General features: G+C 37.2%; 1 protein-coding gene across 1 annotated transcript in view; it reads right to left on the minus strand.

Annotated features, from left to right (window-relative positions):
- The window catches only part of Atg10 (autophagy related 10), a 295549-nt gene that overhangs the window by 89682 nt on the left and 181341 nt on the right, over positions 1 to 24526 (minus strand). The window contains exon 4 of the mRNA XM_042690885.1: positions 19284 to 19422. Within this exon, the coding sequence (XP_042546819.1) occupies positions 19284 to 19422 (139 nt within the window). The remainder of the gene's footprint in view (positions 1 to 19283; positions 19423 to 24526) is intronic.

Genomic DNA, 24526 nt, shown 5'->3' on the forward strand with positions numbered 1-24526 from the left:
TATAAAAAATTTGAAAGCCGGGTGTTGGTGGCTCACAACTGTAACCCTACCTCTCAGGAGGCTGAGATCTGAGGAATGTGGTTCAAAGCCAGCCTGGGCAGAAAAGTCTGTAAGACTCTTATCTCCAGTAAACCACCAGAAAACCAGAAGTGGCGGTGTGGCTCAAGTGGTAGAGCGCTTGCCTTGAGCTGAAGAGCACAACGACAGGGCCCAAGCCCAGAGTACAAGCCCCACGACCGACCAAAAAAAAAAAAAGAATAAGCTATTAATTTATTTGAATACAGTGACATCTAATGAAAACTACGCTATAGAATTTGGGTTCAAATTCCACAATTCTCTATGCACCTTTAATAAAACTCCTTGAGCATTCAGTTTTGTTTCTGCCTGAAGATAATAACAGTTCCTACCTTCTGATATTATTGTGAGGATCAAGACCCTGTATTTTTTACCTTCTACATTGTGTGTGTCTCTCCACTAAAGTTCTTTCTAAATTGCAAAGTGATACATGCATTATATAGTTGTGTCCTTATTAGTGGTCCAACTCATACTGACTAACCTAGTAGAACTAGAATTTTACCTTTTCTGGTTTCCTTCTTAGGTACGGCCTGCCCTTTCCAGGTCACTGTATGAAGAAATCTCATATGCATATAACACCTTCCTTTATATGCTAGCATTGGGAGACTGAACTCAGGGCCTTTCACATGATTGATGTGCTGGTCAAGCATTCAACCACTCAAGCAATGCCCCGAGTTCCAATCCTTTTTTTTTTTTTTTTTAATTTAATTTTATTTTATTTGTGAACATACTGTACAGAGGAGTTACAATTACGTGGGCAGGATAATGCTTACATTTCTTACCAAGCATTGCAGCCTCCTCCTTTGTTTATCCTTCACATCCCTTCCCAGCCTCCCTCCTCCCCCCCAATCACAATCTTTCTCCGCCCCCCCCCCCCCCCCCCCCGCACCGACATTGTAAAGCTAGTTGTACTTCTCATTGTTGCAACAGGTCCACCTGTATCCTTAAACAACTGGTTTTTCCCCCTCTCCTCCACAAGTTATACTGACATCAAATATAGTGAAAGCAGGGGTTATACTGTGGGGGAGGGATATACAAAGCAACAAAGAGATAATCTTATAAATGCGTTAGAAACACATGCATGAAAGAAAAAAACAATAAAATACACATCTAAGGATTCATTTTCCTGACATCACATTATCTGACCTTTTCCGCTTGACTGATACATATACTATATATTGCAAATAAGGGAAACCATGGGACCTATGTTTCTTTGGGCCTGGCTTACTTCACTTAATATAATTTTTTCCAAGCCTTTCCATTTCCTAACAAATGGGGCAATGTCATTCTTTCTGATGGAGGCATAGAATTCCATTGTGTATATATACCACATTTTCTTGATCCATTCATCTACTGAGGGGCATCTGGGTTGGTTCCATATCTTAGCTATGGTAAATAATGCTGCAATAAACATAGTTGTGCTGGTAGCTTTAGTGTGGTCTTGTTTGTAAACATTTGGGTAAATGCCCAAAAGTGGGATTACTGGGTAATAGGGGAGTTCTATGTGAAGTCTTTTGAGGAACCTCCATACTGCTTTCCAAAGTGGTTGAACAAGTTTACATTCCCACCAACAATGAAGTAAGGTTCCTTTCTGTCCACATGTCCTCCAGCATCTGTTGTTGTTAGAGTTCTTGATTTTTGCTGTTCTAACTGGAGTGAGGTGATATCTCAATGTTGTTTTGATTTGCATTTCTTTTATGGCTAGGGATGTTGAACATTTCTTCATGTGTCTATTGGCCATCCTTCTTTCTTCTTCAGTGAAGTTTCTCTTTAAGTCTTTTGCCCACTTATTTATTGGGCAGTTGTCTCTTTGAGGATTTGTTGTTGGGGGGTTTAATTTTTTGAGTTCCAAGTATATTTTAGATATGAGACTCTTGTCTGTTGTATGGCTAGTAAAGATCTTCTCCCAATCCATGGGCTTTCTATTGATCTTGCTAGCTATATCTTTTGCCCTGCAGAAGCTCTGCAGCTTTATGCAATCCCATTTATCCAACCTTTCTTTGATTTGTTGTGTTTCCGGGTCTCTATTCAGAAAATTTCGGCCTGAGCCAAGGAGACCTAAGGTTTCTCCTATTCCATCCTGTAATGTTTTCAGAGTGTCTGCTTTGAGTTCAAGGTCTTTGATCCATTTGGAGTTGATTCTGGTGCAGGGTGATATATAAGGATCTAGCTTTAGTTTTCTACAAGTAGTTAACCAATTTTGCCAGCACCACTTACTGAAGAGGCTGTCTTTCTTCCATTCTATTGTTTTAGCTCCCTTATCGAAGATTAGATGGCTATAGGTCTGTAGGTTCATTTCTGGGTTTTCAATTCTATTCCATTGGTCCTGAGGTCTGTTCTTATGCCAATACCAAGCTGTTTTGATTACTATGGCTTTATAGTAGAGTTTGAAGTTTGGTATTGATATTCCTCCAGCCGTGTTCTTTCCATTGAGGAGTGTATTTGCTATTCGGGGTCTTTTATTGTTCCATATGAATTTTTGGATTGCCTCTTCTATTTCCTTGAAGAATGAGGGTGGAATTTTGATAGGTATTGCGTTGAATTTGTTGATAGCCTTGGGAAGTATTGCCATTTTCACAATGTTAATCTTTCCAATCCAGGAGCATGGGAGGTTTTGACATTTTTTAAGTTCTGTGTTGATTTCCTTTTTTAAGATTTTAAAGTTTTCATCATAGAGGTCCTTCACTTCTTTAGTTAATTCCTAGGTATTTTATTTTTTGTGGGGCTATTACAAATGGAGTTGCTTTCGTAATTTCAGCCACACTTTTCTCATTGTTGGCATACAGAAAAGCCATTGATTTTTGGGGGTTAATTTTATAACCTGCTATTTTGCCAAAGTTTTGAATCAGCTCGAGTAATTTGGGAGTGGAGTCTATGGGATTCTTTAAATACAAGATCATGTCATCTGCAAAGAGGGAGAGTTTTATTTCTTCTTTCCCTATTTGGATCCCCTTTATGTCTGCATCTTGTCTTATTGCTGTAGCTAGGCATTCTAATACTAGATTGAAGAGAAGTGGCGAGAGTGGGCATCCTTGTCCTGTTCCTGAGTTAAGAGGAAATGGCTTTAGTTTTTCACCATTGAGTATAATGCTGGCTGTAGGTTTGTCATATACAGCCTTTATTGTATTGAGGAATGTTCCATGGATTCCTAATTTTTCCAAAACCTTCATCATAAAGGGGTGTTGGATCTTGTCGAATGCTTTTTCTGCATCTATTGAGATAACCATGTGGTTCTTATACTTGCTCCTGTTGATGTGATGAATAATATTAATTGATTTGCGTATATTGAACCAGCTTTTCATCCCTGAAATGAATCCTCTTTGATCGTGGTGTATGATTTTTTGGATGAATTGTTGAAGTCGATTGGCCAAAATTTTGTTGAGAAGTTTTGCATCAATGTTCATCAAAGAAATGGGTCTATAGTTCTCTTTCTTTGATGAGTCCCTGCCTGGTTTTGGGATGAGGGTTATGATGGCTTCATAGAATGTGTTCGGTAGTGAGCTTTCTCTTTCAATTTCATTCAAGAGTTGGAGGAGAATTGGTGTGAGCTCTGCTTTGAAGGCCTTGTAAAATTCCACTGTAAAACCATCTGGTCCTGGACTTTTCTTAGCTGGGAGGTCTCTTATTACTGTTTCTATTTCAATGCTTGATATGGGCCTGTTAAGCTGGTTTAACTCATCTTGGTTTAGTTTTGGCATGTCAATATTTGCTAGGAAAAGGTCCATTTCTGTCAAGTTCTCAAACTTATTAGCATAAAGTTTTGAGAAGTATTCCCTTATAATGTTCTGAATCTTGGTTGTTTCCGTGGTGATGTTTCCATTCTCATCTCTGAGTTTATTAATTTGGGTGTGTTCTCTTCTTTTTCTGATAAGATTTGCTAAGGGTCTACCAACTCTTTGTTTTGTTGATTCTTTCTATAGTTTTTTTGGATTCTAATTCATTTAATTCTGATTTAATTTTGATTATTTCTTTCCGTCTACTGGATTGGGGTTTATCTTGCTGCTCTTTTTCAAGGAGATTTAGATGTGTCATTAAATTGCTAGTTTCAGATCTCTCCAATTTGTTGATGTAGGAGCTCAGAGCTATAAATTTGCCTCTGAGTACTGCCTTTGCTGTGTCCCAGAGGAGCTGGTAATTTGTGTGTTCATTTTTGTTGAATAGCATGAATATTTGAATTTCCTTTCTAATCTGTTCCATGACCCACTCTTGATTCAGCATTGTGTTGTTCAGCCTCCATGTGATACCGGACTTTCTTTGGTGGCTTTTGGTGTTGAGTTCTAATTTTATTCCCTTGTGGTCAGAGAGAATGCAAGGTATAACTTCAATGTTTCTGAATTTAGACAAGTTTGCTTTGTGGCCTAAAATGTGGTCTATTTTAGAAAACGTTCCATGTGCTGCTGAGAAAAATGTGTATTCTGAGGCTGCTGGGTGAAATGTTCGGTAGATGTCTGTTAAGTCTTGTTGATCTATGCAACTGTTTAGATCTGCGGTTTCTCTGTTGAGTTTTTGCCCAGTTGATCTATCTAGTGGGGAGAGTGGTGTGTTAAAATCCCCAACAATTAACGTCTTTGGATCTACATGGGATTTGAGGGAAAGTAGGGTTTCTTTGATAAATTTGGGTGCTCCATTGTTTGGCAAATAGATATTTAGAATTGTAATATCCTCCTGAAGGAGAGATCCTTTAATTAGTATGTAGCGACCTTCTTTATCTCTTCTCACGAATTTTAATTTGAAGTCTATTTTATCTGATATTAGGATTGCAACTCCCGCCTGTTTATGGGGTCCGTTTGCTTGGTAGATTTTGTTCCAACCTTTAACATTGAAAATGTGTTTGTTTTTACGGGCAAGATGTGACTCCTGCAGGCAGCAGATAGAAGGGTCTTGTTTTTTAATCCAACTAGACAGTCTATGTCGCTTAATTGGAGAGTTCAGTCCGTTAACGTTAAGAGATAGGACTGAGAGGTATTTGGGAGTTCCTGCCATGTTATCCACCTTCTTGGGGGCTGTGAAAACTGGGTTCTTCCTATGGTTCTTGGATTCTCAGTTTGGGTACAGTTTCTTGGCCTTTGTTGCGGTCTTGTTGGTTTTCTATGTGTAGGACATCTTTAAGACTCTTTTGTAGGGCTGGTTTGGTGGAGATGTATTGTTTCAATTTTTCTTTGCTATGGAAGGTTTTTATTTGGCCTTCAGTTATGAAGGAGAGTTTAGCTGGGTACAGTATTCTTGGTTGATAGTTGTTTGTTTTTAGGGCATGGCATACATCATTCCAGGCTCTTCTTGCTTTGATTGTCTCTGCTGAGAAATCTGAGGTGATTCTAATTGGTTTCCCTTTATAGGTAATTACCCTTTTCTCCTTGACAGCTTTAAGGATCTTTTCCTTGTTCTGAGTTGATCCTGTGTGGATTATAATGTGATGGTGGGATGTCCTATTCTGGTCTGGTCTGTTTGGGGTTCTAAAAGCTTCTTGTATCTGAATAGGCCTATCTTTTTGTATGTTTGGGAAGTTCTCTGCTAGGATCCTGTTAAACAAATTTCCTAGACCATTAACTTCTGTTTCTAGGTGCTCCTCTACACCCATTATCCTTAGATTAGGCCTTCTGATGGTGTCTTCCAGGTGTTGGATAGATCTATCATATTTCTTGGACTTGTCTTGGATGGTTGTATGTTCTTTCTCTATAATATCTAGGCTGTCTTCAATCCCTGAGATTCGATCTTCTGCATGGTCTAACCTGCTGTCAAGACTCTCTACTTTGTTTTTTATCTCTTTTCCTTCTAATTGGTCAGCTTTGATGGCTTCAAGTTCTTTGTTGAAGCTCTGTTTTAGGTCTTGTATGAATTTCTTTACTTCCTTAATTTGGTGTTCAGTGTTTGTTCTCAAATCACTTAGTTGATTGGTTATGGTTTCTTTGGACTCCCATTCCTTCTGTTGGGTTCCATTCAGCATTCCCTTTGTGGTCTCCCTGACTTCCTTCAGCTCTTTGTCAATGGATTCCATGAATGCCTTTAGTGATCTTTGTGTATTCTCTACCTGGTCTCTCAATTCCTGAATTACTCTTTGATTAGCTTCCTCCAGTTTGTGAGATTCCTGCAGTTCTCTTTCCTCCAGTTCGAGGGATTCCTGCAGTTCTCTTTGAGTGTTCTCAGCCTGCTCATGCCATTCCTCCCTTTCTCTTTGAGTATTCTCAAGTTGTTCACGCAAATCCTGTATCAGTTTTTGAGTAGCTTCCTCACACTTATGATATTCCTGTATAAACTTTTGGGATGCCTCCTCTCTCTCCCTATCACACTCATACAGAGTCCTTTGTAAGTTGTCAAACTTCTCATTTATCATGTTTGCCACCAGTGTTCGTAGAGCTATATGGGAACTCTCCTCTGGATTGTTCATTATCTGATCTGACCCCTGATTATCAAGATTGGGAATTGAGATACCCGGATTTGCCATTTTTCTTGTGTTTTTCCGGCTTACTCTGGCCATTTGAGATGAAAATAGCACCTGTTTTGTGCTAGAACACTATCTTAAGGCAACCATCAACCAAAGTTTGCATTTATACAGTCAATAGTCTACAGATACAATCTAGTTCAACAGATACATCTATTCAACATCAAACAACTATATGTTAATGGCTTCGAACCGCAGAGAAGAATTTGGAAAACCAGAAATTTTTAGGGTTAGGGAGAGATGTGGGTAAAAAATAGGAATAGATTGGTGTGGGGAGGCACAGGGAGAGTTAACTATGTCCTAATCTCAATGCAGGAAATAGGTTGGGTAGGATGCAAGTAGAGAGAGAGAGAAAAAGCAGAAAGGGAAAGGGAAATGAAAAGAGACCAGAAAAAAAAAAGAAACGTAAAAATTAATATAGTTATGGAGATTGAAAGACTGTCTATTTAGAGAGGAATGTGAATATATTGAGAAAACAGGAGGGAGATAGAGGAGATGTGAAAACTTAAAAAAATGCTTAAAATATTATATAGGTATAAAGAGGTAGTACTGCTATTAAGGAATTCAAGTCTCAGAGGTTTTGGATTGAGTAATAAATTTGTGGACTAAGTGTGTACACAATGGGGGATATGGTCTACTAGTTAACTATGGGTTTATCTGAGGATGTGCAGGACAAGAGTTAAGTCACATACAGAAGAACAAAAGAGAGGGAAAGGTGAAATGTATAAGAAAGGGAGAAAAAAAAAGATCAGAAGTTCAGTAGAGCTAGACAAAAAACAAAAAGATAATTAAGAAAGAAAGAAAAAGAGAAAGAAGACAAGAAAAGAAAGGAAAACGCACATTCATGTATTCCTAAAATAAAAATTATAAGAGGGAAAAAAAAGTTACCGGAAAACAATTATTTTTTCAAAAAAGGCAAAAATTAAAGATTAATAAAAGTTTTAGAAAAGGAAAAAAAAATTTATATATATATAAGGTACCAAAAAAAAAAAAAAGAAAAAAGAAAAGAAGAAAAAAAAAAAAGTTCTTTGATTTTTTTTTTTTTTTTATTTTTTTGGGAGAGGTGGGAAGAATCCTGTATCTCCCTTTTGTCTGTAACCAGCCTCTTGTTGGAGTCTCTGGTCAGCTTGAGGTCCTGTGGCTTGATTGGTTTCTTAAGTCAGTTTGTTCGAACAGGCAGAAAAATGCTCTGCTTTACCCAAGATTTTGAGATCCCCCTCCCAGGTTAGTTTAATGGGAGGGTGATCTGCTTTGAGAATCACAAAAGAGGGGTGATGAGGCTAGGTTCTGGTAGAGTTGAGGCCTTTCAACAAACAGTAGCTTTTCCCTGGGGCTATTTTGTGAAAAACTCACAGAGCCCACCCTGGAGCCATTCTCAGGGTTTCTGTTTTTCAATTGATTGTGGAGGCTGCTAGAGGGAGGGGCAGCCTCTGGCTCTGTTTACCCAGTGAGGAAAGCCACTCCAATGGCTGGTGCCTGAGCTAGGTGACTTTTCCCTGGATGGAGCTGAGTCTGGCAGGTCACTTCGCTGTTAAGTTCTTGTGACCTGCTAAATGAATCGTTTTATTCCAAGGCCTGAGCTGGAGCTGGCAGCTCCTCCGAGCTTTGTCGGTATCCAAGATGGAGATCACCGGTGCTGGGGGGGAGGGGTGGCCTTCCCTCCTCTGCTCCCTGAGAAGGAGTGGGGAAGTCGGGCTTCTACTCACGCCGAGTCTTGGATCCTGGGTCGTCTCTGGTCTGCAAACTGCAGGATGAAGATGTCCGCTCCTTGTCGATTCTTGCTGGTGTTGAGTAGAATCCTCTCGCCCGCTGCGTCTGGCTCCTTCGTCCCGGAGTCTCTGTGTGAGCGCTCAGGTATGGCTGTGGCTGCGGTCGCCGCTGCGACCCTGCCGCCACTACGGCGGCTGCTGGCAGGTGCTCAGATGTGTCTCCTTGTCTTGGCTTCCCCTCTCTTGTCTAACTCTCTGTTCTGTGATGGCACATTTGGTGTGATTCTCTGGCTTAGGACTGTTCATGGAACTCTAAAACTGCTTTCTATGCGAGAGCTTGTTCAGATTCCAGCTTCTCCTCCGCCATCTTCCCGGAACCTCCCAATTCTTGTGTGTGTGTTTAGTTTGCTTTTGTGAGAGAAATATGTGCTGTTTATTTTGTAATAATAGAGGTGAGAATAAGCTTTTTGGCTAATTCTTCTATAGCTTCTCACATTTTGTTTTGCAGTATTCCTTCCTTGCACTATTCTATCAAGGCTTTTTAAAAAAAATTGTGAAAATACCATAAAGACGAGTTACAATTACATGGGCAAGATAATGAGTACATTACTTATCAAGCATTGTTGCCTCCTCCTTTGTTTCCCCTTCCCATCCCTTCCCATCTCCCATCCCCCTCCTCCCACCCTACCTCCCCCCACCCCTGACTCCCTCCTGGCCAGAGTTGAAAAGTTTGTTTATCCACTTAACAACTTGTACATCTTATTGTTGGAATGGGTCCACTTTTTTCCCTATTTAAATGATTTGTTTTTGCCCTTCCCCTCCACAAATTATACCAACATCAAATAGAGTGAGAGCAGGGGTTATACCATGGGGGAGGGACATACAAAGCAACGAAGAAATCATCTTATAAACACGTTAGAAACAATCACATGAAAGAAAAAAAAACATTTGAATAATTATCTTGGGGTTCATTTCACCTAACATCAACTTATCTGACCTTTTCTGCTTATCTCAGACATATACTAGTTATTGCAAATAAGAGAAACCATAGACTTATGTTTCTTTGGGCCTGGCTTACTTCACTTAATATAATTTTTTCCAAGCCTTTCCATTTCCTAACAAATGGGGCAATGTCATTCTTTCTGATGGAGGCATAGAATTCCATTGTGTATATATACCACATTTTCTTGATCCACTCATCTACTGAGGGGCATCTGGGTTGGTTCCATATCTTAGCTATGGTAAATAATGCTGCAATAAATATAGTTGTGCTGGTAGCTTTAGTATGGTCTTGTTTGTGATCATTTGGGTAAATGCCCAAAAGTGGGATTGCTGGGTCACAGGGGAGATCTATGTAGAATCTTTTGAGGAACCTCCATACTACTTTCCAACGTGGTTGAACAAGTTTACACTCCCACTAACAATGCAGTAAGGTTCCCTTCTGTCCACATCCCCTCCATTCTGTCCACATTCCCTCCAGCATCTGTTGCTATTAGAGTTCTTGATTATAGTCATTCTAACTGGGGTGAGGTGGTATCTCAATGTTGTTTTGATTTGCATTTCTTTCATGGCTAGAGAGGTTGAGCATTTCTGTATGTGTCTATTGGCCATCCTTCTTTTCTCTTCAGAGAAGTTTCTCTTTAAGTCTTTAGCCCACTTATTTATTGGGCAGTTGTGTCTTTGAAGATTTGTTGTTGGGGGATTTAATTTTTTGAGCTCCAGGTATATTTTAGATATGAGACCCTTGTCCATTGTATGGCTAGTGAAGATCTCCCAATCCATGGGCTTTCTATTGATCTTGCTAGCTATGTCCTTTGCCCTGCAGAAGCTCTGCAACTTTATGCAATCCCATTTGTCCAACCTTTCTTTGATTTGTAGTGTTTCTAGGTCTCTATTAAGAAAATTTCCGCCTGTGCCAAGGAGACCTAGGGTTTCTCCTGTTTCATCCTGTAGTGTTTTCAGAGCGTCTACTTTGACTCCAAGGTCTTTGATCCATTTGGAGTTGATTCTGGTGCAGGGTGACATATAAGGACCTAGTTTTAGTTTTCTACAAGTAGTTAACCAATTCTGCCAGCACCATTTACTGAAGAGCCTGTCTTTCTTCCATTCTATTTTTTTAGCTCCCTTATCAAAGATTAGATGGCTATGGGTCTGTAGGTTCATTTTTGGGTTTTCAATTCTATTCCGTTGGTCCTGAGGTCTGTTCTTGTGCCAGTACCAAGCTGTTTTGATTACTGTGGCTTTGTAGTACAGTTTGAAGTTCGGTATTGATATTCCTCCAGCACTGTTCTTTCTGTTAAGGATTGCTTTTGCTATTTGGGACCTTTTATTATCCCATATGAGTTTTTGGATTATCTCTTCTATTTCCTTGAAGAATGAGGTTGGAATATTGATAGGTATCACATTGAATTTGTAGATAGCCTTCAGAAGTATTGCCATTTTCACCATGTTGATCCTTCCAATCCAGGAGCATGGGAGGTTTTGTCAGTTTCTAAGCTTTGTTTTGATTTCCTTTTTCAGTTTTTAAAGTTTTCATCATAGAGGTTCTTCACTTCTTTGGTTAATTCCTAGGTATTTTAATTTTTTTTGGGGGGGGGCTTTTATGAATGGAGTTGCTTTCCTCATTTTCATCCAAACTTTTCTCATTGTTGGCATACAGAAAAGCCATTTTTTTTTTTTGTCGGTTGTGGGGCCTGAGCTCTGGACCTGGGTGCTGTCCCTCAGCTCTTCAGCTCAAGGCTAGCACTCTGCCACTTGAGCAACAGCACCACTTTGGCTTTTTTCTTTTTGCTTATGTGGTGCTGAGGAATTGAACCCAGGGCCTCATGCATGCAAGGCAAGCGCTCTACCACAAAGCCACCTTCCCAGCCCAAGCCATTGATTTTTGAGGGTTAATTTTATATCCTGCTACTTTGTCAAAGTTTTGAATCAGCTTGAGTAATTTGGGAGTGGAATCTGTGGTATTCTTTAAATACAAGATCATATCATCTGCAAAGAGGGAGGGTTTTACTTCATCTTTCCCTATTTGGATCCCTTTTATGTTTGCATCTTGTCTTATTGCTGTAGCTAGGCATTCTAATACTAGATTGAAGAGAAGTGGAGAGAGTGGACATCCTTGTCTCATTCCTGAGTTAAGAGGAAATGGCTTTAGTTTTTCACCATCAAGTACAATGCTGGCTGTAGGTTTGTCATATACAGCCTTTATTGTATTGAGGAATGCTCCATGGATTCCTAATTTTTCCACAACCTTCATCATAAGGGGGTGTTGGATCTTATCAAAGGCTTTTTCTGTATCTATTGCGATAACCATGTGGTTTTATCCTTGCTCTTGTTGATGTAATGAATTACATTAATTGATTTACATATATTGAACCAGCTTTGCATCCCTGAAATGAATCCTGTTTGATCATGGTGTATGATTTTTTACATGAATTGTTAAAGTCGATTGGCCAAAATTTTGTTGAGAAGTTTTGCATCAATGTTCACAAAGACATAGTTCTCTTTCTTTGATGAGTCCCTGCCTGGTTTTGGGATCAGGATAAAAATGAGTTCAGTAATGAACTTTCTCTTTCAATTTCATTGAAGAGTTGGAGGAGTAATGGTGTGAGCTCTGCTTTGAAGGCCTTGTAGAATTTCGCTGTAAAACCATCGGGTCCTGGGCTTTTCTTAGATGGGTGGTCTCTTATTGCTGTTTTTATTTCAATGCTTGATATGGGACTGTTAAGATGGTTTACCTCATCTTGGTTTAGTTTTGGCATGTCGATATTTGCTAGGAAAAGGTCCATTTCTGCCACGTTCTCAAACTTATTAGCATAAAGGTTTGAGAAGTATTCCCTGACAACGTTCTGAATCTTGATTGTTTCTGTGGTAATGTTTCCATTCTCATCTCTGAGTTTATTTATTTAGGTGTGTTCTCTTCTTTTTCTGATAAGATTTGCTAGAGGTCTGTCAATTTTGTTAATTTTTTCAAAGAACTAACTCTTTGTTTTGTTGATTCTTTCTATTTTTTTTTTTTTGGATTCTAATTCGTTTAATTCTGATTTAATTTTAAATATTTCTTTCCATCTACTGGATTGGGGTTTATCTTGCTGTTCTTTTTCAAGGAGACTCAGATGTCTCATTAAATTGTTGGTTTCAGGGCTGGGAAGGTGGCTCAGTGGTAGAGCGCTTGCCTTGCAGGCATGAGGCCCTGGGTTCGATTCCCCAGCACCACATAAGCAAAAAGAAAAAAAGCCGGAAGTGGTGCTGTGGCTCAAGTGGTAGAGTGCTAGCCTTGAGCTGAAGAGCTGAGGGACAGTGCCCAGGCCCAGAGATCAGACCCCATGACTGGACCCAAAAAAAAAAAATTGTTGGTTTCAGATCTCTCCAATTTGTTGATATAGGAACTCAGAGCTATAAACTTGCCTTTGCTGCATCCCAGAGGAGCTGGTGATTTTTGTGTTCATTTTTGTTGAATATCATGAACATTTGAATTTCCTTTTTTATCTCTCCCATGACCCATTCATGATTCAATAGTGTGTTGCTCAGCCTCCATGTGTTACAGGACTTTCTTTGGTGGCTTTTGTTGTTGAGTTCTAATTTTATTCCCTTGTGGTCTGAGAGAATGCAAGGTATAACTTCAATGTTTCTGAATTTGGTCAAGTATGCTTTGTGACCTAAAATGTGGTCTATGTTGGAAAATGTTCCATGTGCTGCTGAGAAAAAGGTGTATTCTGATGCTGGTGAGTGAAATATTCAGTAGATGTCTATCAAATCTAGTTGATCTATGCAGTTGTTTAGATCTGCAGTTTCTCTGTTGAGTTTTTGCTGAGTTGATCTATTTAGTGGGGATAGTGGTATGTTAAAGTCCCCAATGATTAATGCCTTTGGATCTACATGAGATTTGAGGGAAAGCAGTGTTTTTTGGATAAATTTTGGTGTTCCATTGTTTGGTGAATAGAGATTTAGAATTGTAATATCCTCCTTAAGGAGTGCCTTAATTAGTATGTAGAGACCTTCTTTATCTCTTCTAATATTAATTTGAAGTCTATTTTATCTCATATTAGGATTGTAACTTCTGCCTGTTTATGGGGGCCCTTTGCTTGGTAGATTTTGTTCCAGCCTTCCAATTTCAAAATGTGTTTGTTTTTATGGGCAAGGTGTGACTCCTGAAGGCAGCAGATAGAAGGATCTTGCTTTTTAATCCAACTAGACAGTCTATACTGCTTAATTGGAGAGTTAGGTCCATTAATGTTGAGAGATAGGATTGAGAGGTATTTGGGAGTTCCTGCCATTTTATCCACCTTCTTGGGGGCTGCAGCAACTGGGATCTTCCCATGGCTCTTGGATTCTCAGTTTGGGTACGGTTTCTTGGCCATTATTGTGGTCTTGTTAGTTTTCTATGTGTAGGACATCTTTAAGTATCTTTTGTAGGGCTGGTTTGGTGGAGAAATATTGTTTCAGTTTTTCTTTGCTATGGAAGGTTTTTATTTGACATTCGGTTATGAAGGAGAGTTTAGCTGGGTACAGTAAACTTGGTTGATAGTTGTCTTTAGGGCATGGCATAGATCATTCCAGGCTCTTCTTGCTTTAATTGTCTCTGCTGAGAAATCTGAGGTGATTCTAATTGGTTTCCCTTTATAGGTGATTGTTCTTTTCTCCTTGACAGCGCTAAGGATCTTTTCTCAAAGCTTAATTTTTAAGCATTCTGTTCCTCTCATGTTTAAAACCAGAATCCTACTATGCCTTAATTCCTCATAATGTTTCAAACATGTGAAGGGCTTAACAAATAATTGTCATTTAATTTTCTCTGTTATTTGGACTTTCAGTTTGAATTTATTTATATTATTTATATAACTTTTCTTAATAACTTTCAATGTTTGCTCTTCAAATTCCATTTTAATACCTAGGATCTCTCTTTAATCCACCAAAATTCATGCTCTAGTTCATTATTATGACTTTAGGTAGATTTGTTAACTGTTTACATATTGTAAGTGTAAAAATTTTTTTCTTAACGATTTTGTATGGTCCAGTGAGATTTTAAAGTTGAAGTATCAGTCAACTTATTTTTGGCTCATTGTAATAATTAATTTAAATCAGTTTTGCCCCAGTTTTTAATCTACCTTTTCTTTTTGCTCAACAACCTTAACTCTCACTGTACTGTGAAGATAACTTTCTCCTGGAAATATGACATACGTTCTTTCCAGATCATGTACTCTAGATTATTCAAAATTTTAGTAATACTAATGATAACTAAAAATGCCAAATATTTCTTCCTTCAACTTTATTCTCATTCTTCATTTACTTACCTTAGTCATAATTTCTAGGAAATTCCCTGTTCTGGTACAATTCACTTCAGATCAGTCTCTTTCACATTTTTTATGGCTTCTGATACTTTCTGTTATCTCACCCATTAGTTGACCACCACACAGCTTTCAAAGCATTTCTTCCATAATTCATCATAAGGCAACTCATATTCCAAACTGCTAACATGCTATGCTCTTTCCAGCCCCCCTGGTTGACATGTATCGTTCTTTCTACAAAGTATTTCCCCTCCTCTTCAGAAAAAAAAATTGCAATTGCTCCTTCCAAGTTGTCAGAAAGACATATGGATACTCTATTTTGATTATTCAACTTTCTCAAACATTCACTTTTCCTATTTTCTTATCTTTTTCCTGTATGCACTACACAATCTTCCTTATGTCCCAAACCATGAAAACACCTTTTTCTTTACAACTTCTACATCATTTGAACTCCAAGCTTTCCATTAATTTTTATTTATACTGGCCTTTTGCTTGCTTTGGTTCATACTGCTTTTGAGAAAGAATTATTCTTTGGCATGTCTTACACTAAATTTCTCCATGAGCATCCTTTAAGCCTATACTTGAACAACTCCTCTCCATGAAGTGTCTGGGGTGTACTTTAATTCTATACCCCTATATCCTGGGCCAACATAAGACACTAAATTTTGAATGGAAGAAATGTTTTCTTTCAACTAAAAAGCAGCCTTTTTTAACTACTTAAAAATATATCAAACTAATTCCCCCCCACAAAAACAGTATGTCAGCCACAGAATTAAATATTTAGAAAATGAAAACCGCTTAGTCCATTTCTCAATAGATATTAAGAATAAAAGGGAAGCAATAAATTATAATTTAAGCTGGAATAAGTATAGAAATCTCTAATTATGAAATAAGGGGAAAATGTGCCTAAGACTTTAGTTAAGTCAAAAGCCATTATATATTTGCCTATGTTTTTACATTTCTAACACCTGCCATCAGCCTTTGATCAAAGCCAAGGAGAAAACAGGACATAAAAAGCCCATGGAATGATAAGAATGATAGGGAATGGAAAGGAATCTTTGACATGTTACAAATAATTCTTTAATACAGTTTGCTTCAAAACAGCACAGAAGCAACAATGACCACAAAAAAAAACTGTATTGACATTATCAGTGCTTTGGGGAAATGGAGTACATGAACTACAAAGCACTATTCAATTGTAGGCTATTTATTATTATTCAGTGGAATGCAGTTACTTCTCAGCAACTACTGGGAGGCAAAAGGTTCTAACCAATATCCCATCACCTATCCCAAATCTACAATGACCAAAGCAGTTAAGGAAGAAATATAACACTGAGAAGGGCTTATTTCTTGTCTTAAATTCATAATCTACACTGGGGAGCAGAGCTCCTATGGGCTCAAGTAAAGGAAATGAGAGTCATCAAGAAAGACAATGAGATCTGAACTTGGCTATCTACCACCAAGGATTAAATAAAAATTGTTTATAGAAGCAGAACAGCTACTCAGCTAGTTTAGATGCCCAGTTTTGAGTCCTCAGGGTGTTCTATTTTTCTTAATTTACTATCCTATAGTCTCTAAGAAGTATCAGACTAAATAGTAAATATATATACATACATATATAATAGCATAAATCACCATAGCAGGCAGAATCTCGATGTTTTAGTCTTTGGTTTATATTTGGAAATAAAAATTCTTCATTACTGGATTCACTTAATACATATTTATTAGTGTGTGCATAGCTAATACTCATAAGGGTATCAAAGTAAGACAAGAGACAACCTATATAAATATGTATTAAATATACAGACATGTATGTATAAAAATATAATATAATGCAAGCATCATCACACAGACAGCCATGAATAAGGTTTCTTACCTTACAGATACCCACTATTAATTTCCTTCGTTACTCTTTCAACTGTACCTTCTAGTTCATCCTCTTATAGGTGAATTAGTGCAATGTGCAATTGAGATATAAGAGGATATAGGATAAGGTGACACAACAAAGGTAGTGGCATGTTAACTGAGTCTTGGGAAGTAGTTGGCTTAGAAGATACTGGGTTATCTTAAGGAAAAAGAGGAGCTCCCTATTCAATGGATTTGCATTTCAAGAAGCAGTTGATCAGAAAACGGGGTAATGTCTATTTAAATAGGAACTCATTGTTTTTCTTATTTAAAAGCCTGTAAGAAGAAAATTCAGAGTGAAAAAGAGAAACTAAGTTTCACTATCAATCAAATGCAAAAATATTCTATATATCTGTTGAAAACAAAGCTAAGTGAATCATTTTTGAAACTGCAAGCACACACACACACACACACAAACCTTTGGGCAAGAAATTTTACAGTCATCCTCTTTCTAGGTTGGAATTATCTTAAAATGAGCCAAAGAAAAATCTGGACTGGAATAATAGGAAGACATTAGGAATTCACTCACCCCACTCTCACAGATTTGTTTAACAAACAAACTGTCAGCAAAATCAGATATCAAAGGAAAAGGAAATAAACTGGGGAGAATAAATAAAAATTATTACTTGAGTAAAGGATGAATTTTAGAATACTTATTATTTTAAATTACATAGAAAAGGGCTGGGAAGGTGGCTCAGTGGTAGAGCGCTTGCCTTGTATGCCTGAGGCCCTGGGTTCGATTCCTCAGCAGCACATAAGCAAAAAGAAAAAAGCCGGAAGTGGCACTGTGGCTCAAGTGGTAGAGCGCTAGCCTTGAGCTAAAGAGCTGAGGGACAGCGCAGAGGCCCAGAGTTCAGGCCCCATGACCGGACCCTCCCCCCCAAAATAATTACATAAAAAAAGAGAAAATATTGTAAGATGATAAAAGAAAGCATTTTTCATGTTTCTGTACCAAAAAACATTTCAATATCCTTTGCAATTAAAATTAATCTTGATACTTTACTGAACTAAACAAGTAGTAAATGAAATCTAGACGAAAATTAATTTAGGAATTCCTAATATACATTCAATATAGCACAGAATTGGAAGTAGAGGGAATGTTTCCATATAAAATAAGTGACTTTTTTTTTAAATTAAGCATAAATGAAGGTTATTCTACAAGTATATTAACAGAATCATCCAAGAATACTAATTATATGTGTGTACACTCAAACATATGTATTGTAAGGAGTAGAATATCATTACAAAGAAATAATTTAGGAAGTATACCAATGTCATTAAAATGTAATTGGACTTGCAGAGACAATTACTGTGCTGTACTGTAAGGGGAGCTGTTGGCACATAAGAGCAAAGCACATGTATGAGCTCATCCACCAGCCTCAGTAAGACCCACTTCCAGCTAGAAGCAGTCATGTTTCAACATCTCCAATTCCCTAATGCTGACAAGCTAAACAACTTATTATGTATCTGGAAGCTCTTCTCTGTATATTAACTGCTTATGGTGAATACTAATTATATGAAAGTACAGAATGGGAGAAGTAGCACCCTATTTCCTTTACCTGTACCATTCATTTGACTTTGGACTTAGAAAGTGCTAAGTTCAGGCACTGCAAACCAGATCCAAGAAAAGTCATTCCCTTCCACCTTTATCCTATGTAGAAAGTGGATCTTATCTACTTTTTAGTATAGCACAGCTCACAGACAACAAATCTCCTTTAACCTCTGAGCTCTAAACCAAATATAATTGCAATAAAGTGAGTGTTAAAAGGGTTGTAATAACCATAAGGATAAATCTGCTGTAAGAGTTTGTGAATTGTAAACTATCAGTGTCTTCAATTCCCCATGTCCCAAGTTGAAAATTTACCCCAAATTGTCAGTTCTTAGGAACTGCACCTCAGATTAAAATCTCCTCACCAGGGAGTCTATGAGAATTTGTTCTTGTGTTTTAAATCCTAAGTGCTTGTTAAACCACCAGCACTGCAAAATTAGAGACCATTAAACAATATAAGGCAGCAAGTGATTAAATCTACCAAATACACATTCATAGCAGCTTAAGCTACTTTTTAATTAAAAATAAAATATCATTGGCTAAATTCAGATGTCTTAGCTATCCAGAAAAAATTACAAGGGGAAAGATGTTTAAAACGCATAATGCTGCTGATAAGGACATATATATATATATATATAAAACCACATATAAAAGGGGGGTAAACTGGACAACAGGGGCTCCTGGAGCCAGAGCAGCAGGGCGCCCCAATGCTGACCTGGTTTAGGAAATGGACATTAAAGGGAGAGTCTCTGCTGAACTGCAGGATGAGAATGCCATGTGGTTGCTGGTTAAATAAGCTTTATTAGCAAAGGCCTCCAAGGAGGCAGGGTGTTTCACCGTGTTGACAGGGGAATGAGTTGAGTAACTACATACCAGGAAGCTAAGGCATTAGAGCTGTATAGGTGACCAAAGGACGTATTTTAAAATACAGCTTCAGTTAATTGTTAAGCATCTCTTTATAACAATAATTAGCTTTGGAGCAAAGATGGGATCACTTGAGATTGTAAGTTAAATTTTGCTGTCAAGTTAGAAGTAAATAAACATTGTAGCTTTAAGCTATTTCTACTTGTTTAAAGAAAGAAAAATAGGGCCAGGGGGCTTAGTCAACTTCAGGCAGGAGGCCAAGAATCTGAAGATCAGACTTAAGGCTAGGATGATATCATCCACTTTTCTGAAGCATAAAAAAGTTTACTGGTAAAACCTTACCTCACCCACAGTTTTCTTATTTTTAACTTTTTTTCATCGTGAAAATGATTGTCCAAATATTCTTTCTATCCTGTATGTAAATATTATGAAGTTACTTTTAGATTCAGACATGGTCTTACCTAAAAAGCTTGCCCTAAAGTAAAGTACAGGCACTTGGTAGCTGCAGGAATATAAGACATGATACTCATATTTAACTACTTCAGACACTGCAGTAGTCCCAGGCACTTCAGAATCATCTGAGGGTAGCTCTAAAGCTTCCTGAAAAAAAAAAAAGCAAAAACAAAAATGTGTTTGACCATAGGAAAATAGTACTAGCAGAGAGTATTAAGATGAGATTTCTTCTTGCAAAATAACAGTTAAATAAATACAAGGCTATGAAGTAAGAAAAAGGAAGCTACCCATATTTATGTTTAACACGAGTCCTAGGTAAATAGTGAGATCTAAAAACATTAGCATTAAGTAATTCCAGATGGCTTTTGGGAGTCAAAACAGCTCTGAGGAAAGAAACAAGAAAAAAAAAAAAAAAGCAAAAAGATCTATTGCAACAACTCTAAATATCTTTACTGTACAATTTTAGCTACAAGATGATGACTATACAAGCTACCTTCTCCCCTATCTGTGAAAGCTGAAAACATCTAACAATTGAACGAGAGGCTGTGAAATGTCCCTAAGATTCTATTGTGCTTGCCAAAGATGATTCATTGAGTGCTGAACAATTCCCAGTTTCCATATTGAATAAGACAGTTATTTTGAAGAGGTTGAGTTTGTTAGTTATATATTTCAAATCCTGATGCTTTGTCTCATTGTGCTACCTTTGATATACTTCTACAATCAATATCAATTTTTAATAGACAGCAACTATTAATGTCAGGTTATAGGAGGTTTTGTAGGCAGAGATGGTGATAATCATTTCATTTCTCACCTAATCATTCTTTACTGGCTGAGTTTTTGTTGTTGTAGCTGTTGTTATATTATGGAAGTTTCTTTAAGAATGTACCTTAATGCTTAGATTTAATTGGACATGTTGAATCAGAATCTCATTCCATCCACATGCATTTATTTATTTGAACTGAAGAATTTCCTTTTAAAATTCAATTAGTAGAAAGAATGGAACAGGTGAGTTTGGCTCATCTCTGCCTCTCACTAAAACAGTAACAGCAAAAATGAACAATCAGAAAGAGCTACAGTTAAGATTTCAAATCTTACCAACATGAAATAAGGTTGCCCATAGAGATATGGATCTGATTTACCAATTCCTGACTCATAGTCAGTTTATTGGAGAGATAATAGATCCAAAGGAGGATATTTACAAAATATTTTTCTGTCAAATAAGCAGAGAGAAATAAGTGAAATAAGTATCCCAAATACAAAAAAATTGATAATGGTAGCAAGGAAAATATTTTTCTTAAATTTCATTAAAAGTTTTCTTATAGCAATTTTTTTGGCCAAATTCTGACTCTGGTCATGGACTGGGTTTAGCTCTTATAGTGATTTTCCATCTGGGAATCTGTACCATAGAAAAATAAAAATAGATATGAATATATAAGATAGGATATCCATTTCAGTTTTATGTGTAATAAAATAGAATTACATAATCAACCTAAAACAAATGAGAATGTTTGAAACACAAGAAACAGCCATCTTTATTAACAGTTCAAAGAACTATATCTTGGTGCTAAGTTTTGGATTTTAAATGTCCCTCAAAGGCTATGTGTTGAAGGTTTGGTCATCAGCTTGTGATACACTTAGGAAGTAATAGAGCTTTTGAAATCAAGCCTAATGTAAGGAAGGTAGGTCACTGAAGGTTGAAGGTATATCCTTAAAAGAAAAACTATATGGTCTTCTCGCCCCTCTCCTCTTCTCCACTCTCCTCCTCCTCCCCTCCATCTTCCTCCTCCTTTCTCCTTTTCCCTCTTTCCTCTTCCCCTTCCTCCAACTTAGCTTTCCAGTTATTGTGAACTCGGTAGTTGTCTGCCTCAACCTTTTGCCATGATGTTCTGCACTGGAATTACTGAAACCTCCTTACCGTTGATTGCTCAAGTATTTTGTCATAATGGAAAGCTTGCTAATAACCTGGCTGATAACAAAAAGAAAGAAAAAAGAACATTGCACAAATACATAAAATAAACTGAAATTTCCCTCATCTCAGGTTGGAGAATTTTTTTTTATCACAGCAGTGTATATTTTCCTAGACTTTTAATTTTTTAGCACATAAATATCTGCATATACACCTCTTCCCCAGCCTCACCCTCATGGCAATTAAACTATATCCTTATGTTCCTAGATATTATTTATTTTTATTCATGTACATCCTACCACCTGCTACCTAGTCAGTGCTGTAGATAGCAATAAACTTCACTATGTGGCATTGTAGAATTCCTTGATGGCTGTTTCTTGTGTTTCAAACATTCCCATTTCTTTTAGGTTAATTATGTAATTCTATTTTATTACACATAATACTGAAATGAATGTCCTATCTTATATATTCATATCTACTTTTATTTTTCTATGGTACAGATCCTCAGGTATAAAATCACTATTATCAGGGTGAGTGTATTTTAACATTTAAGAGATACTACCAATCTGTACTAAGAAAAAGGCTATTAGCAATATATAGACAGCAAATATGTTTGAACAATACCTTTTCCCCAAACCAATTAACCCTCGTTATTATTTGCTGTTTATTTGACTATTCGATCAATGTTTAACTGTCAATTTTCTGTTTAAATTTATGCTGCCTAGTAAAGTTGAACATCATCTTATATGTTTACTAATGATCTATAGTGTATGATTTGCTTGTTACTACTTGCCTGATTTTTATGTTTATATTTTCTTATTAAACTATATAAATTTGTGTATATGTTATTGCAAGGTAAATTATCCCAGAAGCCACATTTTGGAAGATGGAATATTGGAGTCTTTATTGTAAGTTAGCAGGCTGTGGGCAGCCAGTTGTTACAAAGGCCTGCAGACCCTAAATACACTTAACATCGTTAGGAAACAGGCTAGAGAGGAAAGAGAGAACAAAAACAATACCAACAAACCAACTCAGCTCCAATGGAAAGTTGAATTGGGACACCATGATGGCTGGTGATGAGACAGGAGACAGGAGACAGGACACAATCACTGAGATACATGTGGCATGGCTTCCTGGAGCCTGTGCTGGTCTGGGCCTAAATAGGGTCTGAGTAGGTGGCAGGTCCACAGGAAATTCCCAGTCTCAGACACTGAACTGACAGATTCAGTAACCTATCAGCCAAGTAGCCGCCCCTGCCTCCAGGGTTCCAGGAATGCTCATCACCTGGAAGGCAGGTAGTGGGCAGAGGTGTTTCCTTCCCTCAGCATGAAGACAAGATGTCAGATCCTACCACCTACCATGTGGCCTATATGGCTCTGGCCAGACCTCACCTCCTTACTTCAATATGATTACACTACAGAAAAATATATATGGCTATACTGCAGGTAGATAAGAATTTGTGGGACATATTTACATATACATAAAGTATCAAGTTTTCTTCCAACTGTTTAAGTTTAAGCATGTGTATATGTTTATTCTATTCTAACCCATTTATTTATATTTAGGGATATATATATATATATATGTTTATTCTCTTCTAAGCTATCTGTTCTTAGATCATCGTTATGTTTTTTGGTTTGTTTTATTATGTTTTGTTTTGCTGATCTTGAGGCTTGAATCTGGTTCTGGGTGCTGTCGCTGAACTTTTGTGCTTAAGGACAGAACTCTCCTACTTGAGCCACAGCTCCACTTTCAACTTTTTTGTAGTTTAATGGAGCTCATGGACTTTCCTGTCTGGGCTGGGTGTGAACTGTGATCCTCAGATTGCAGCCTCCTGAATTGCTAGGATTACAGGCATGAGCCATGGGCACCTGGCCACTGTGCATTTTTTTTTTAAAGATGCATACTGAATTTAAGGCCATTTATTCCTGCAGAAAACTGTAGAAATGGAGCTCTTAAGACAGTTCTTCTGTTCTTAATCCAAACCCAAATCAAGTACACAAGGACTATGCTGATGTTGATACCAAATATTTGCAACTGGTAATAGAGTAGACATAGATACAGATTTACTGGAATAGTATGAGGCTCAAGAAATAAGGGAGAAGGAACAGAATAAGCTTCTTGAAAAATCTGTTAGAAGTCTTACTTATTAGAGTCCCACTGGCAGCTTAGTGACTCTGGAACTTGAAGGACATCATTCAGAGTTAGCTTTGCCCATGAAAATATCACATTTGAAGTATTACAATGTAGAAATCTCAAGACTTTTACAGTTTTCTTCTTTCCTTTCCAGTTAAAAATACCAGATGGTTTTAGAACTTCAATACTAATGTACTTATCTTATATATCTTTGTCTTCCCAGAGACGCTAATACAAAAGCTGAAAACCCTACCAGGAAACATTTTTCTATTTCAGTCTGTTCCTTAGCATCTAAGTAAATTTATAAGAAGATTCACAGGCAATTTACTAGCAAAAAACAAAAACGAAACAAAACAAAAAAAACCCCATCCCCCATGTCTAAAATGGAGGAATAAAAATGCAAACTCTCACCAAAGAGATAATGTAAGAGGAAATAAGCATATGAGAAATATATTTAACATCATTAGCCATTAGCCATCAGGAAGTTGAAAATGAAAATTACAAGAACATATCCCTATACATCTATGAAAAAAGTTTAAAAATTTAGAAAACATAATACCACCAAATGTTGGTGGAAATGTACAGTATATATATTGCTGGTTGAAATATAAAACAATATAACATCTCTGGAAAACTATATGTAATCTTATAAAACTAAATATATAATGACCATAAAATCCACCTATTATACTTTTGGGCATTCTCCTCAGTGAAAGAAAAAAATTGTATGAATGCTTATAGCATTTTTATTCAGAATAGCCCCAAACTGAACAATAGGTCAATGGTTAAACAAACTACACTGCCATATTATTTAGCGAGAAAAAAAAGATGTGGCAATCTCTATGCATTTACAGGGAATTATATTAGCTGACAAAAAACAACCTTAAAAGATTAAAAACTGAATTATGATTCTACTTATATAACATTTTTGAAATGACAAAATTTTTGACAGAGGGACTATGTTAATAAAGGCTGTCTAATGTCTAGAATGCGCTTAAAACTATTATACAGGAGAGAGGTAGATAGATGGAAGTATACAGAGGGCATGCTCAGCAATGAAAGGACGGTTGTTGGGGCTGCATCATGAGTTCCTGTGTATTCATCATACTATTTTAATTTTATAAATACCTAATTTCTACAAAGTAAAAAAAAAAACAAAGGGAAAAAATCTTGCTATCATTTTGCTATGTTGAATCAGGGATTTCTGGA

This window comes from Dipodomys spectabilis, unplaced genomic scaffold (assembly GCF_019054845.1).
Source record: "Dipodomys spectabilis isolate Male_0828 unplaced genomic scaffold, ASM1905484v1 ptg000140l, whole genome shotgun sequence".
Taxonomy (NCBI): domain Eukaryota; kingdom Metazoa; phylum Chordata; class Mammalia; order Rodentia; family Heteromyidae; genus Dipodomys; species Dipodomys spectabilis.